The 16,845-nt window shown below is 39.6% G+C and overlaps 1 protein-coding gene across 3 annotated transcripts in view; it reads left to right on the top strand.

Moving 5' to 3' along the window:
* FRMD4B (FERM domain containing 4B) overlaps positions 1-16,845 on the top strand; it is a 291,444-nt gene that overhangs the window by 133,288 nt on the left and 141,311 nt on the right. For all 3 annotated transcript variants that reach the window (XM_042451936.1, XM_042451935.1, XM_042451934.1), the window contains 2 exons: positions 14,636-14,701; positions 15,705-15,799. In XM_042451936.1, the coding sequence (XP_042307870.1) occupies positions 14,636-14,701; positions 15,705-15,799 (161 nt within the window). The remainder of the gene's footprint in view (positions 1-14,635; positions 14,702-15,704; positions 15,800-16,845) is intronic.

Here is a 16,845-nt window from a genome sequence, read left to right as displayed (position 1 = left end):
GCGGGCCATCTGGTCGCTGTGGTCCCAGAGCAATTGCAGCCAGAGCAGCCAGAGATTGTTCCTTTCGGACTTTCTACTTCGGCCCTTAGTTTCACATATATTAATGTATCTGTCCTTCTGAAATTTTATAAACTTTTACTTAGTGTCACGTATGTGTTGTTGCAATCAGAATTGTGAATTACAAGGAACTGAGAAGATAAGTGCATATTTTAAAATGCCCTATGAGCAGATGATTTTGCATAAAACAACCAGCATCTACCTGTTGTCTCAAAATATTGCAGTATCTCCTCAGAAGAGGCAACTTGTGACTGTAAAATTTTCCAGTTCTGCCAAAAGAGTAAAAAAGTTGTTGGCCACTGATTTTCTTTTCTTTTTAAAATAAAATGTAAAGGCAGAATAGAAGACGGAAATGTAACAGAAACACTTTAATACTGATTTCTGACAGTTGGTGGGCCTAGTCCCCTCCTAAGGAACTACAGTACTTGCAAATTTCATCCAATGTTGTCAGTGTGACTAAAATGGTCTTAAACCATCTCCTATGAGGAACAGCTTAGGGAGCTGGGGATGCTTAGCCTGGAGAAGAGAAGGTTAAGAGGTGATATGATAGCACTGACAGTAAGGGCTGTTCGACAGTGGAACACCGTTCCTCAAAGATAATGGAGTCTCCTTTTTTGGAGGTCTTTAAACAGAGGCTGGATGGACATCTTTCGGGTATACTTTGATTGAGAGTTCCTGCATAGCAGGGGTTGGACTGGATGGCCCTTGTGGTCTCTTCCAACTCTAGGATTCTATGATTCTATGATCAGCACTCAGGGACTGGCATCAGTCCATGGACCATCACTGTGAGTAGTACTGTATTAGACCACTTATCAGTTTGGATTGGAATTACAGGGAGGGTCTGTTGCTGAAAGTGCTGGTTTGTGGATGTAACTAAGAAATGGTAAAAGGCAAATAACTACATCACAGTGGGACTTATTGACATGGGTGGTTCTTTTTTTCTTTTTCTTTTTAAGGCAAGTTTTTTGCCTTTTATTCTTTGCAGTTCTTTAATATGTCATGCTGCTTGGCTCGTATGGAAGTGCTTTTGTTTCTGAATCTGTAAGTAAAGCAACAAATTGTCTGGTCATTTCCAAGAGATAACATGGTGATGGAAGAGGTCTGGGACTGTGCAAACCTCTGCTCTAAATAGCTTTTATTTAGGGGGTGCGGTGGCTCAAGTGGTTAAGATGCTGACCCTGTTGATTGCAAGATCGGCAGGTTAGCAGTTTGGGGCCCGGGTGCCGCATGATGGGGTGAGCTCATTACTAGTCCCAGTTTCTGCCAACCCAGCAGTTAGAAAGCATGCAAATGCAATTAGATAACTAGGTACCACTCTGGTGGGAAGGTAAACAACATTCTGTGCAATCATGCTGGCCACATGATCACAGACTAGTCTAACACTGCTGGCTCATCGGCTTAGTAATGGAGATAAGCACTGCCTCCTATGATTGGACATGACTTGACAACCTTGTCAGTGGGGAATACCTTTACTGTTACCTAGGGGAAAGACTTGTAGGCTTAGTGGATGTACTGTCCTTTTTGCACTTCAGCCAGCTCTTTAAAAATTCTGAGAGCATGTGATTTGGAGGTAAGAGAATTTATATGTATGTGTTTTGTTTAGACTCTTTAGTGCATGGGTTGTTGTAAAATCAACTTCACTGAGTAAGAAATATGACAATAGAGAGAATAGCTACAGAGAGTCAATGAAAATATCAGAAAATGGCAAACTAAACATAAAATACAGAAAATTATATGTTTTCTGGCTACAGAAAAATTGATATTCCTTACAGCATATTATGATGATGCGCATTGTCCAGAGCATAGAGTTGCTTTTCTTTACAATGAAAGTTATGTTTATTGCTATTTTATAAGCATCATTTTCAGTTCTTTGCAAACACATTGCTTGCAGCCTTTTGGCCCCTGAGATCTTGATCATTATCAACACAGGCTACAGATTCTGATTTTCACAGATATAGTGTATTGAGACATATTAATAGTATTGAGATTCTTCAAAGCAGAATGATTTAACACAGTGTTACTGCCATCAAGGAGATGTTCCAAAGTCTCCAGAGGCTAGGCAAGATATTGTTGGCACAGCTACTTCTTTTCAGTTGGTAACCGTTAAACGTTTCATGAGTGAGATCTGTTCTTCTCTGTCGTCTGATGCAAGTCTTGGCATCGAGAGGTGCAACGGCTGGCATGGAACTCATTAGCAGCCTCTTAGAAAGGGCTCATTGATCCACACCCTTATTTTGAGGTTAAATGAGTCATAAAATCCCAACACTGTCAAATCCATTTGCATCCTTTCTCTCCCTCTTCTTCCAGTGCTTGGAAAGTTTTTTCTTCTTCAAGTAATTGCTTACCTTTACCATTTTCAAGCTCACTTTTCTTCTAGTACAGTGGGCCCTTAGTATTTGTTTGAGTTTGGTTCCAGGACCACCAGTGGATACCAAAATCCATGGATGTTCAAGTCCTATTAAATATAATGGATAGTAAAATGCTGTCCCTTATATAAAATGGCAAAATCACAATTTGCTTTTAAGAATTTATATATAATTTTGAATATCTTCAAGCTGTGGATGTTTGAATCCGTGGATAAGAAATCCATGGATACGGAGGCCTGACTGTAGTTCGTTTGTGTTATAGTTAATATCTTTAAAAGTAACATTTTTCTTTCTTGCTATTTGAAAGTAAGAAAAGTTATTTTAGTTACCTTTCAAAATTGGTACAAGTGAATAGCCTGTAATATAAAACTCACCTAAGTAGTATGGCTATCTCCTACCCTGTGACTGTATAAATAACTGTTACTTCACAAAAGGAGTTGTTGTTAACCCTAGTTATGTTACACTGGTAACATAACTAAATTCATTTGCTAGCTGCTATCACAAGTGGCAATTACCTCAGAATAAAGACAGCAAAGTCAAAATGTTCATATCAACTAAAAGGCTGTTCCCATAGGAGGTACCCCTGACTGATTTGCCCATTTAGTACTTACAGTCGGCGCTTCTTATACACAGATTTTTTTATACACGGATTCAAGTATCCACAGTTTGAAAATGTTCAAAGAAAAGTATAAATTTCAAATACCAAACCTTGATTTTCCATTTTTTATAAGGGACACCATTTTGCTATGTCATTATATTTAATGGGACTTGAGCATGTTTTACACGGGGATCTTGGAACCAAACCCCAGTGTATCGCAAGGGTCCACTGTACTATAAAGTGTCAACAATAGAAGGTGGGAAATAATGTGAACTATTAGACCACCAGTGCCAGCACAGAGACAGATAGAAAATATTATTATTGGTATGTTACATTTCTACATCATCATTACTTCAGTGAGCTCAAAGTTGAGATGCCTTTCTTGTCTCTTCTCTGCTTTATCTTTGCAAGAACCCTGTGAGGTAGGTTAGGCTAACAGTGACTACTTATGGGCACTGAATGAGTTTCATGGCTTGGTGAGGACTTGAACATGACTTGAACATGGATCCCTCAAATCCCAGTCCAACATTCTAAATATCGGACCTCATGTTGATTGGAGACTCTCATATCTCTGTACATTCATAAGAACTTAATGTAGTTCATTGCGCAGATATGCCACTTTATGTAGACACAGGTTTAAGGAGACTGCTAATGATTTGGAATCAGTTGCAAAGATAAGAATACATCTCCATTTCGCGCGTGCACACACACACACACACACACACACACACACACACAGAGAGAGAATATTACTATAGGAATTACTTTTACTATAGGAATCATTCAATCTCATGTGATTACCCATGGGATTTAGCAATAACTCTACACAAGAAAACAGAACAAAACAAGCTCCTAAGCTTTTGACTGGTTACTGTAACTTGCTGTATGGCCACTGTGCTATGGGATGAGTGTGCTGTACACAAGCTCTAATTAAATCGTAGCATTGCTGCCAAGGAAAGCAGATGTACACAAAGTATTTTACTGGCTCTGCTTTTGGAGTTGTTTTGTACTGATTGCTTCCTATTCTTTCATAACTAGCATTTGAGGTAGTAAAGGGATGGGTGTGGGGTGGGTACAAGAGGGAGGGAGACATGGGTGGTATTATTTCCTGTGGTTTCTCACTTGACCTGGCAACGTGATGATTCCATCTTTTATTCAAGAAAACCAGATCCCTAGTCCCTATAAGTGCAAGAGTGGAGGAGAATACAAAGACAATTTCTTAGCATAGGACATGAGGCTGGTGTTTGGTCTGGGATGATTTGATATTGCATTCTTTAGCTTTGGAGTTTGGGGGCACCTAGAAGAATCCTTCTCTTCTCTTTGCTCCTGTGTCACTTGTTGTGTCTACACTACCATCTTTTTTACTTAGAGGAAGTAAATTCCCATCAAAGCCACTTTGCCATTTGTTAGGGAATTGGTTAGTTTGAGGGCTGGGTCACAGAAGGGATCACATAGGTAATTCCATATCTTTATAGGGAAAAGATTTACTTATTGCAGTTTTACTTATTGAGATTAGAGGAGGGGTGGCAGTTGTTTGATGAGCTGTATGGTCTTTTAGGTTTGCTAGTTTAGGATCAAGAAAAGTTGGAAATAATATGAAGGCAAAGAATAAGTTGGAAATAGAATAAACGTAATGCAGAATACACACACAAATGCTTTTTCTTCTTAGTACACCATTTGGATCACCTTGGTACAGTTATTTATTTATTTATTGGAATGTAATAAAAGATAGTGATATATCATGTGTATATAGCCCTGATGAATAAACAGTGGCATTCTGCCTTCACTTCTCAGGGTGGAAATGTTGTGCACTTGTTACCTTGCCAGTGTTTTGTTGCTTTGTTTTGGTTTTTAGCTGGTTCAGCTGGTGGAGATTACATGAAAGTCAGCCGATGTGCTTCAGGAGCCAAGAAATCCTCCCATTCGGTCCTTTTTTTTAAGGGAGGAAACCACACACAAATCCTTCTCTACATAGACTAAAAAATATAGCATATTAGAATCAAACTAAGCTTCCTCTGAATAATTTTGAAACCATCCCAAAGTAGCTGTAGATCTTGCCAAAGGTAACACAGCACAGCCAAAATGGCTTTGGAAAACAGCATCCAAAAGGCATAAGCCTGCTATTGCTTTCCATTGAATGCTGCTTGTATTGGACAGCAAGGCTGCATGCCTCCAGGAGAAGCCAAAGCGCACCAGTCTTAGCTTTACTCATTACAGTCAGTGTATCTGGCCTTTCTCCAGCATTCAAGTCTGAGCTAGTTCTTCCTTTTTTTTCCTCGCCATCTTGTCTCATAGACGTCAGGATTAGTTGATATTAAAACCTGAGCCCTCTGATCTCTATACCAATATCCTTTGTAGCAAGCCACATGGGACTGTGTACAAACAAAGAGAGCTTAGAAAAGTTCCCTTTGTGAAATTCAGATTTCAGAGTCTCCTAACCAGCACACATGATAGATACTCTGGTTAGGGAATTCTGGGAATTGCAATCTAAAAGCAGTAGAAATCAGGTTGCACTTCTCCTACCTCCTAATTCCAAACTCATTCTGGCAGAGTTTCTTCATGCCTCCTCAGATTCAGTCATACAAGTCTTATGTTTTGGCATGGGACTGGGTTTCTCTGCTCCTAAGAATTCTGGCCTTCATGTCATGGATGCCAACCACCTTTCGCTGTGGTAACTGATGTAGATTCTTCAGTGGCTCTTTGCCTGGGAATTGTCGTTAGTGTTTACCCACTCCCTCCTTCACTATTTCCATGGCTGGCCAGGACTTCTCTCTGTGACAGGAATAGGCAACCTTCTTTGCAACACAATCCTTCTGTTCCTTTTCTCAGTACAACAAACTCTGTAAATGAGGCTACTTGGCCTGGACCACACAAACCTGCCTGACCAATCTTATCTCTGTCATTGCCCAGACAAAAAGAAAGCTTTATAATACAATGGCATAAAATAGCATATAATAATGATATTTCAAGTACTGTTTTAAGAATGTTTATCTTTTTAAAACTGCATTATATTCTTTTAATGAGTAATCCATTTTAATATTGGAATAGTTTCAAATCTATGAATACACGAATATGTTAGTATGTGTTCTGAAAATGGCTGTTTTCTGTTTTTATATAATAGCAGTTACCCAATGTATAGAAAAGCCACAAACCAAATTAGAGTAATTAAAAGGGACTGATTTTCTAGATTGTTTAAGTTATAGTGTATTGTTAGAGACACAAAAATAATGCTTTAGTGTGCATGTAGAAACATTATTTGAATCCTGTTCGCCTCTATGGAGTAGTCCCATGATTTCAGTGGAATATAGTCTCTATGACCGCTGGTTTGACAACAATTTAGTTTTCTTCACAATGGTAGATTCAGAATTTTAGATTTTCAAACAAGTCATCATCGTCCGTCCGTCCCCCCAAGATATTTGAAAAGTTACTGTTTGGATTAGAAAAAGAATCCACAGTCAGGGGAGTCTGATGGCTGTAGTAAAAAAAGAAGTAACTTTTCCAAGTTATGCTTTCTCCACTGAGGTTATTGTATCTCATTCTATGGCCTTGTGGCTTTGATGCTATGAATGTTTGAACAAAATACGCATTTGCAATCATTTGGGCATTTTGTGTGGATTTTTTTTTAGTTTCTTTGCTCCAGGCCTTTTCTTCAATAGAATCTGGCACAAGCCAAGTGTTTATTTCTATGCACACGATTAAACAACATTCCCCGTTCTCTTTGTGCATTTCCTTTATTAAATGTAACCTTGGAAAGCATTTTTCCCCCTGGTGGCAAAATAAGTTCATTTTCATTATTTTTATGCCATAACGTGAAGCTGCTGGCAATCTAGATCTCTTTGTGAGACCCAATAGTTGGTAGGCAACTTTCCATCCCTCCAGATGTTGTTGGAATTCAATTCCCATCACCTCTAATTAATGACTGTGCAGGCTAGCGTTGATGGGAGTTGCAGTGCAAGATTATTTAGAGGGCCACAAATTAAAGGAGACATGTGATGTCATCATTGTTAGCAAGGGAAATGGGTTGTTGTGTTACCCAAATTGCTGGTGTCTGGGGAGGACACCCCCAAATTAATATGTTTTAGGGGAATTTAATATTAACTCAAATGAGCAATATAGTACAGTCAGGGTAACAGTGGCCTGGGATAGCAACCAAATTGTATACCAGGTCAGAATCACACAGAACTTCAGAGGCAAATCCAACTAAGTTTGTATTTTTGTTAGAGAAAACAATCAGCACACACAAGCACACATACACTCACACAGAGAGACACACAGGAGCTAGGAAAGCAAAGGTGGGAGAAGTGGAATGGGTTTAAGGCTTTGCTAATGGTGATACGTTAGTGATGTGAATCTTGATTCCAATCGATGGGAGTCCAGAACAGAGAAGATTCAATAGCTGCTGTGGGGAAGGAGAGGGGTTATCCAGCATATTGAGGAGGCTAGTCTAGTCAAACCAACAGAGTGCCTGCCTGCTTGCAAACTAGACCAAGACCAGAGAATAGCTGTTTTACTAGCTGTATATATACCCAGAATTGTGTCTTGGGGGCAGAAACCAAGGCTTGAAAGGATTAGAAATTCTGCTCACTGGTTTCCCAGGGTGAAAAGAATAGTTCAGACTAGAAGCGAATAGCTGGGTTATTGCTGTGAACGTGCTAGACAAAGGGATTTGCCAGTGCTTCCCTGTCCTAGGTAAACACAAACAATCACCCTCTTTGGCCATGATCCTGTCATGCCCTCTGTAGACAAAAGGAATTATGCTGTGGCCTCGGGGAATCCCATCATGGTGGGTGCCTTCTTGACCCTGGCTAGCCCTAACTGGTCTTTCCACATGTGAGCAAGTCAGGTGTCCACATCAGGGTCATGCCTAGGTCACCCCCAGCTTCCGTTTTAATATTAATTTGACATTAAACATGAGGGGAAATTCCTGGGGTGTCAGTTGCAGTTGGGATGCCCGTGGAGTCCTGGTAGTTAGAGTGTTGTGTCTTCCTTGTACTGCTAATGCACTTTCTCAGTCAAGCATAAGTCTGGCTGATTGAGCTCTGCCTCGGAGTGCTGTCACCTGGCTGACTTTATCAGTAGACTTCAAGAACCAATCCCTGTTAACTAGCCAAAATCTGTTAAGAAGTTGTTCTTAGTCTGAGGAAACTTCTCTTCCCGAGAAGATTGCTTGGCTCAGTGTAGAGTCCCCTTCCCCTCTACTACTTTCTTTTGGGACCCAACGTCCTTCCTGTATGTGATGATCCTACTCTTGCTGAGGCTGACTCAAGATCTTTTGCTTTTGGAATCAAATACTAAATGGCATCCCTTCCCAGTTGCGTATTCAGTAACCAACCAGACTGGCAGCTGAATATAACTTGAGCATTGTTGAGGAAGGATTGTCCTCCAACATACCTGAGGATAGTGGATACAGAGCAAACTGTATGGCACACCTGGCTCAGTCCCCCCCCCCCTCACCAACACAGTAGGCTTCTGCTTCCCTTGTCACCATGAACACTCACCACTAAAGATGCCTGCTTAAAGGGAGGGCTGGTTTGCTTAAAGGGAGGGCTGGTTCTACTGCTTGGCTTCAGCTATGTTGCCTGCCTTTGAGCCCTTTGATATCTTCCTCTGGAACTTGACTTGTCTCTCCCCTGGACTGAATCTGTCCTTTCTAGCCCCTCAAGATTGATAGCTGCGATGTCTTATGTTCCCTGAAACCAGGTCATGGGGAGATTGACCCCAGAGCCCCACTGGAGTTCACATGGAGTTGTACAATCTAATCTCTTCTTTAACAAAGCTTCTGGGGGGAATGTGAGAGTGGATGAAAGCAATTACAAGTTATGTCTCATTTTAGCAGAGGTGATAGCCATCAGGGTCCATTTGTGGCCTCTTTTTAGTTGTTGTTATTGTTGTTTGATGATACTGGGACCTGACTGTTTGTGCTGACCTACATTTCAGTACTGTTGGAGCTCTTATATTAGGTTGCAAGTTTGTTCTGTGAAAGAGTGTGAACAATTAACTGTTTTAGGAACAGAAGGTGGCAGATTTGCAGATCTTTAGGTACATTAGCTAATAAGCTTTTTCTGAATGCAAATTTGCTTTTTCATTAGCTGGGTCCCAAGCTGACAGTTTTCTCCTTTTTGGCATGTGTTCAAAATTTTCTGATACAAATATGCATGTGAGTGAAAGAGATTTCTTGTTTTTCCTGTCTCTTCCATTAGCTGTTGCTAGAATCGTGGTTACATGAATCTGCTCTAATGATACATTGGAATTTAATCCAGTTTTGCAGTGATAATACAGACACTCTTGCTTTTCAATTAAGAGTGAATTAACTAAGGTTTATGTTCATTCATCTGGTAACAGGATTAAGCTAATATGAGATAAACCACTCTTAAATCAGAAGGACATTCCACAAGGAGCTTAAATGATTTAGCTAAATAGCTGGAGGAATGGGAGAGGTTCCTTCTGGAAATTTTAACAAGGAAAGACCTTCTTACCAGCCTTGGAAAATTTAACAGTGGGATGTCTAAGATCTTTCCCTAAAACCATAAACCCTCTGAGCTACATTAAACATAATGCCAGTAGAACTAACTCATACATTTTACTACATACGTTCACTCACATTTAGTCTTAGGGCTGAGTCAAACTTTCAGCATTTTGTGTTTTATGTGAAAAAAAGTTTTCTTCAAAGGGGCAGGATTTTGCATCAACATCTGTTAAAAAAATGAAATACTGTAGTTCTATGCTACTTTTCAACATATGTTTTTGTGGTAGCTAGCAGTAACCATGGCAAAAATAATAATTAAATAATTAATTTTGTAATCAAACAGTAAATAGGTATAAAATACAATGACAAAAAACATCACAGTGAAACAGTAAGTGAAGAGAAGGCTAAAAGGTGATATGATAGCCCTGTTTAAATATTTGAAGGTATATCATGTTGAGGATGGAGCAAGCTTGTTTTCTGCTGCTCCAGAGAACAGGACCCGGAATAATGGATGCAAGCTACAGAAAAAGAGATTCCACCTCAACATTAGGAGGAACCTCCTGGCAGTAAAGGCTGTTCGACAGTGGAACAGACTTGCTTTGAGGGTGGTGGAGTCTCCCTCCTTGGAGGTCTTTAGACAGAGGCTGGATGGCCATATGTCAGGGATGCTTTGATTGAGAGTTCCTGCATGGCAGGGGGTTGGAGTGGATAGCTTTTCTGGTCTCTTCCAACTCTACGATTCTTTGATTCTATGGTTCTAAGTGGAGAAGTAAGAAGAATAAAATGCATTACCCAATAAAAGTTCAGGAAAATAAATTTGTGTCCACTTGGCATCAAAAGCCACAAAAATCAGCACTAGTCCGGCATTAGTAGGAAGTGTATTGCACAGTTGTGATCCCGCCACCAAATGGAACTATTCTCTGGTCGCCTTGTCACAGAAGACGAATATCTCTACTGCTGAATTTAAAGAGTATGCAGAAACATAGAGGAGGTGCTGCTCTTTTAGATACCCGTGTTCCAAACTGTTTATGATATCTTTCTCATGCAAAGTCACCCTTTGAAAATGCTGGCAGCCTATTATTCCAGCGTTCTTCATCATTAGGAAGGATTTTTGTCTTTTTTCACTAATATCACCTTGATATCGCTTCTTATGCTAATTCCTTTCATGACTAGCAGTTTGGGTTGCCACTTCAAGATCACCCTGGGCCCTGGGGTTTCCATATCAAAACCTGAGACCTAGGGATAGGCCAGTGGCATCATTAAACATTATACAGCTTACCTGTTTGGTAATTAAGATAGAAATCTTAGTGCAAGGAGCTATTCCCAGATCAAGGTTATTGTGGGTTATTCTCCAATAAATTCTCCTTCTCACTTATTTAGGGAAATAGGATAAGGAACATTTAATCTGCCCTATTTGCTTCTAACAAGAAAATAGATGTAGAGCAGAGTACAGGGTGAGCCTTGATATCACAATGACTGGGAGAGAAGGAGCCATCTCTAATGACTCAAGACAAAATTACCACTACACAGTTATAGTAGTTTGATGCCATTTTATCTGTCATGTGGAATCTTGGGATTTGTAGTTTGGTGAAGTCCTTAGAATTTTGTGCTAGAGGGGCCCAGAAGTACATCCATGGTATAAAGGTGTGGAGATTTTGACCATGGAGCCACAGCAGCAATGTAAATCAGTGGGACCCTGAATCTGATACCAATCTGGGATTCTAAAGAGCTAAGAAAACTGGATTTGAGAGATGAATACATACATTGTGATCAGATTTTTTATTCATGCTGATGTGGTGGTGGTTCCACTGATGTTTTGACACCAACCGGGCTTGACCCTACCATTGGGAAGAGGGAAGCAGAGGCTTTGGGGGGAGAATGTGACAGAACTGTTTGTGCCAGATTGGCTGTTATACATGGATTAGCCAACAAAATTTCAACATGTACCCAGACACCAACACATATCTGAGGCCAAAGGTCACCATGTTTTGCAATCCTCTCTAGATGGTCACCATGCAATAAAATAAAATAAATAGGCTGTTAGCATATTTGTATATGTTTAATAACATATTTTGGGCCTGTTGCCAATGTGTATACTCCTAGTTGAGCTGGGGGCTGCAAAGATAATGGACAAGGAAAATGCAAAAGAAAGACAAAAATAATGGACAAGGAAAATGCAGCCATAGGGAACCAACAAGAATAGAAAAAGTGGATATAGGCACAGATGGGAGAAACAAGTCTGAATGGCGGGCAGACTTGATGCTAACTAACCCACGGGTAATTTTTCTCCTGGGCTTGCTTCAAATTGTTGGGGTTTTACCTATTTAAAAATAGTTTTGGAGAACTAAAATACAATCCTATATTAAAAGAAACAGTGACACATGTAGCCTGCCAAACCAGATAGATTTCTGGATAAAGAAAACAAAATCACAGTACTAAGCAGGGAAGAAAGAAAGAAAGAATCAGAATTCTGTAATCTAGAAATACCTCCTCCAAAGGTCTCCTTACTACAAATATATTCTGTATTTATATACACAGGTTGCTCCCTGTTTTTTTAAATCCTAAATTAAACTTATTCCTTCCACGAGGCTTCCTGTTTGTGTAGCATCTAACTACATTTGGATTATAAGTTAATGGCAATGTGGAACCTAAAAATATTGTCTCTAACAGCATGTTTGGTGTGCAGGAGGCGGCTGCTTTTTTTGAAAGAACAGCAAAAATATCCTGCAGGTTTTACTTCAAATTTTTGAGGTTATAGAAGGGAAATGTAGATTTGATTGCTGAGAACTGTGGCCCACACACTCATATTGAAGTACCATATTGAAGCAAAAACTTATTTAATAATTGCTTCCCCCTTTTACTGGAATTTCTATGAGTGAATAATTTGACTTGGTAACATATTGAATCTTAGCATTCTCTGTTACGTAGGAGTGGGAATGAATTACACTGTTTTGTTTCGATTAGAACCTTACTAGGTTCTGATTTGGGTCCTCTCAAGCAGTGTACTACAACAACTGGCACTTCTCCAACCGATCTCCAATAACCTTTTAGGCCTCCTTAGTAAATGTAGTGGCTCACAATACAACCAGTGACAGTTTTAGAACAAATTAGGTAAGATTACTTTTACTGTTTATTTTTACACTTGAATCAGTCAGTGACTCTTTTAGCAGGGAGACTATAGCTCACAAGCAGAGCTCCTTTTTGTCATGCAGTGCAAAAGGTCCCAGGTTCAGTTCATCACCTCTGCAGTTCGATGGAGTTAGATAGCAAGTGGCATGACTGGCTCAATACATTATTCTGTCTGAAAGAGCCCAAGGGCAAGATGGCACCCCACCCTATCCTTGATTCCATGTTCTGGCAGTTGAATCCTGACTGGCAGCTTAACAAGTTGACTGGTAGTTGTATCTTATTTCAACACTACTAACAGGGTAGTATCTTCTGTTGCAAGCCAATGGCAAGAAATGTTGGGTAAGCACAGTTTGTGTATAACGGAGATGACCAGGATAGTAAAAGGAGAAATAGGTGAGGTGAAATATTAATCAATAGATAAGTAGTAAGGTCCCCATGCTTAAATACCCTAAAGGCACTAGATCCCATCTGATCTTAGAAGCTAAACAGGTCAGGCCTTTGTTAGTACTTGGATGGGAGCCTGTCAACAAATGCCAGGTGCTGTAGGATGTATTTCAGAAGTAACTTACAAAACTACCTTTGAAAATTTCTTGCCTGAAAAAAACTTATGAAATTCATGAGGTCACCATAAGTTGACATGTGAACTGAAGACACATATACACATGCAAGGTTCACCATCTTTCACAGGGAAATGTGTGCATATTCAGAGTAATCACAGCTGGATGAAACCCATAAATCCATCCCGGCTCTGGAAAGAGAGACCACAGAGATGTTTCAGTTAGCTGGGCCTCCATGCCCCCCACCCCTCCTTTCAGCTATTGGTTTGCACCACTAAACCCATGGGGAATGGGAGGTTTATAGGTTGCAAGGTGTGCAACATGGAACATATGGCTGTATTGGTTCTTCCCTTTATACACCCTTAATAAGGCCAGCCCTGACAGGTAATGGCAGATAGCTTCTGGAAAACTGCTGCAGGTCAAATTGGACACTATTGGACCAGAATGACAGAACTGTCTGATTATTGTACTATAAGGTAGCATCCTGTGTTAACATAGGCCCCTTTACACTATACTGTTAGAGCACTATTATTCCACTTCAGTTGCCATGGCAACATCATATGAAATCAGATCTGCAGTTTAGGGAGGGGCATTTGGAATTTTCAGCCAGAAATCATGGGCTTCACTAAACTACAAATCCCAAAATTCCATACGATGCAGCCATAGATGTTAAATTGGAATAATGGTGCTATGACAGTGTGGTGTGATTTGATTTGAGGATGGAACATATATGTATTTATGGAAGCAGAGTGTAGTGCAGCAGTTAAGACTGCTGGACTGTGACAACAGAGATTGGATTTCGATATCCTATTGAGCCATGAAATTTACTGAGTGAGGTTGGCCCAGTCATACCATATTGAGGATGGAGCAAGCTTGTTTTCTGCTGCTCCAGAAACTAGGACATAGAGAAATGGTTTCATGCTGTAGGAAAAGAGGTTCCACCTAAATCTCTTGATAGTAAGAGTGGAACACACTGCTTCGGAAAATGGTACAGTCTATTCTTCATAGGTTTTTAAACAGACACTGCATGACCCTCTGTCAGGAGTGCTTTGATTGTGTATTCCTGCATGGCAGAAGGTTGGACTGGGTGGCCCTTGGGGTCTCTTCCAATTCTATGATTCTATTATTCTGCTTTCTAAACCTGATCTACCACACAGGGTTGTTGTGAGAATAAAATGAGGAGGGGGGCATGTTTAGAGCTCATTGGGGAACAGGTGGAATATCAATGTAGCTAACATTAAAAAGTGAGTATGTTTATAGCCCTAGAGAAAATGCAGAATATAAATAAACTAAAATAAATATATAAATAATTTATATGCAATATGTTTCAAAATTGAAAAGATGGACTTTGGTTTAGCTAATGAAACCAAACTTAGAATTTTCAATAGTACTCTTCCTTTGAAACAATGAGAGTCCTTTCCATTGATGTTTGATTGCTAACAATATTATCCTTTCTTTGCAGATGACAGAAGGGAGACACTGTCAGGTACAGCTTCTGGATGACAGAAAATTGGAGCTGCTGGTTCAGGTGAGCCATTATAAATTATCATCATAGTTAAATCATTCTGCAGTTGTCCATTCCTATTCATTTCAATGGTATATCCCTGGCTCACAAAAGGGTATTCATATTTCTAAGTATCATAAGAATCCCAGGTGGTGTGGGCAGATACTAGTCGAGATGCTTCTACAGTTTGGAATTTATTCATTTTTTTATTTATCAAGTTCTGATTGATTCTGTGGGTTTACTTTAGTGGGTACTAGCAAGTGAAATATGGTCCAGTTTTCAGCACCATATTTTAAGTAGAATATCAGCAAAGTAGAGTGTATCCAAAGGAGAACAGCCAGGAGGATGAAGTGTCTAAGAAAATAAGCTGAAAGAGTTGCATATGTTTTGCCCAGAGAAAAGAAGATTAAACACGTCTTCATAATTTTATACCTGAAGGGCTGGTGGCACAGAGAATGGAGCAGATGTCTTCTCTGTTGGTCTGGAAGTGAGAAGGATGGGAGAAGATGCCTGGGTGGGGTGGCTCTTACCAACAGCTATTATTTATTTAAATATTTAGGTTTTTATAATTGTACTATCTTTAACAGACTAAATAACCATTAGTTGTAAGGGTAGGTCACGTTGACAGAGTTTTTCTCTTTGCTGATCTTTTTTTTAATCTGCATGGCATGCATGAGTCAAATAGTCTCCATAATATGAAGATACACAAGCATTATTATCATATGTAGTTTGGATTATGAGATAAAAAGGAGAGGGGAATGTGTGGTCTTCCATATTTTGGACTGCAACTCCTATTGGCCTTAGCCTATGTAGCCAATGGTAGAGGTGTCATGTGCATTACAGCAACATTTGGAGGGCCACACTCATATCTTGCCTGAAATAAAGGATATTGTGTCATCAAATACAGAAGTCTATAGAGGAGAGGGATTTAATATTCTGATTGCCAGTTTCCTGCAGACACATTGAAGCAAGAATGGCTGTTTAGTACACGAAAATACCAAATAACCCATGTTGTTCTTTTTAATAGCCTAAACTGTTATCTCGGGAATTGTTGGATCTGGTAGCTTCACATTTCAACCTGAAAGAGAAGGAATATTTTGGAATAACATTCATAGATGATACGTAAGTATATCTATATGTGTGCATTTTTAAACAATTTTTTTTACTAAATAGCCAAAGAATGAAATTGTCTTCTCCAAAATTATTTACTGATAATTTGGTAATTATGTAATCTTCAATAACAGTTAAGGGAAGTATCCAAGCAGATAATTTGTTTGTTATACAGGTTGAGTCTTCCTTCACCAGAGTTCCAAAATCCAACATATTCCAAAATCCAAAATTGTCTGCATGGATAGCTGACATGGTGACATCTTTGTTTTTTGATGGTTCAGTGTACACAGATATTTGCTTTGGACTTGCATCTCTGAGAGTGTCTGGTATAGTGGTTTGAACATTGCACTACAACTCTGGAAACCAGGGTTCAGTTCCCTGCTCAGCTATGGAAACCTACTGAGTGACCATGGTCAAATCACACTTTCTCAGCCCCAGAAAACCCTGCCTTAGGGTTTCCATATGTCTGAAACGACTTGAAGGCACACAACAAAAACAGCAAAGCAGCTTGAGGAGCAAAGTTTGGAATGCAAAAGTAGTTCAGTTCTTGGTTTCCTTCTTCAGTCCAAACTGCCCCACACTGTTTCTACATCCACAGAGGAATCCAGATATATGTTTGTCCTTCCATTTGGAGCCCTGGTGGTGCAGTGGTTAAATGCTGGTATTATAGCCACAACATTGTGCGTTCAATCCCAGAGGGCTCCAGGTGGACTTAGCCTTCCATCCTTTCGTAGATCAGTAAAATGAGTACACATCTTGTTGAGGGCAATTGACATTGTAAACCACTTAGAGAGTGCTTAGTTCACTATGAAGCAGTATAGAAATGTAAATGCTATTGCTATTGTTATATCCATTAATGGAATCCTGTGATGAAGAGAGTGAGTTTTAAAAAAGCAGTCTAGGAAAAAGTTTAAAATAATTTCTATCCACTTGTTGTTTTGCTTAAAGATACATTTATACATGTGTGCATATAAAATGTGAATCATACCTCACTTTGACCATGCATTTCTGCTATGAGAGTGCTGAATTGCCTGTTGCAAGCTGTTACCACCATTGTT

Source organism: Sceloporus undulatus, chromosome 2, assembly GCF_019175285.1.
Source record: "Sceloporus undulatus isolate JIND9_A2432 ecotype Alabama chromosome 2, SceUnd_v1.1, whole genome shotgun sequence".
Lineage (NCBI taxonomy): Eukaryota > Metazoa > Chordata > Lepidosauria > Squamata > Phrynosomatidae > Sceloporus > Sceloporus undulatus.
Note: the sequence above shows the minus strand (reverse complement) of the source record. Positions and strands in the feature narration are given on the sequence as shown.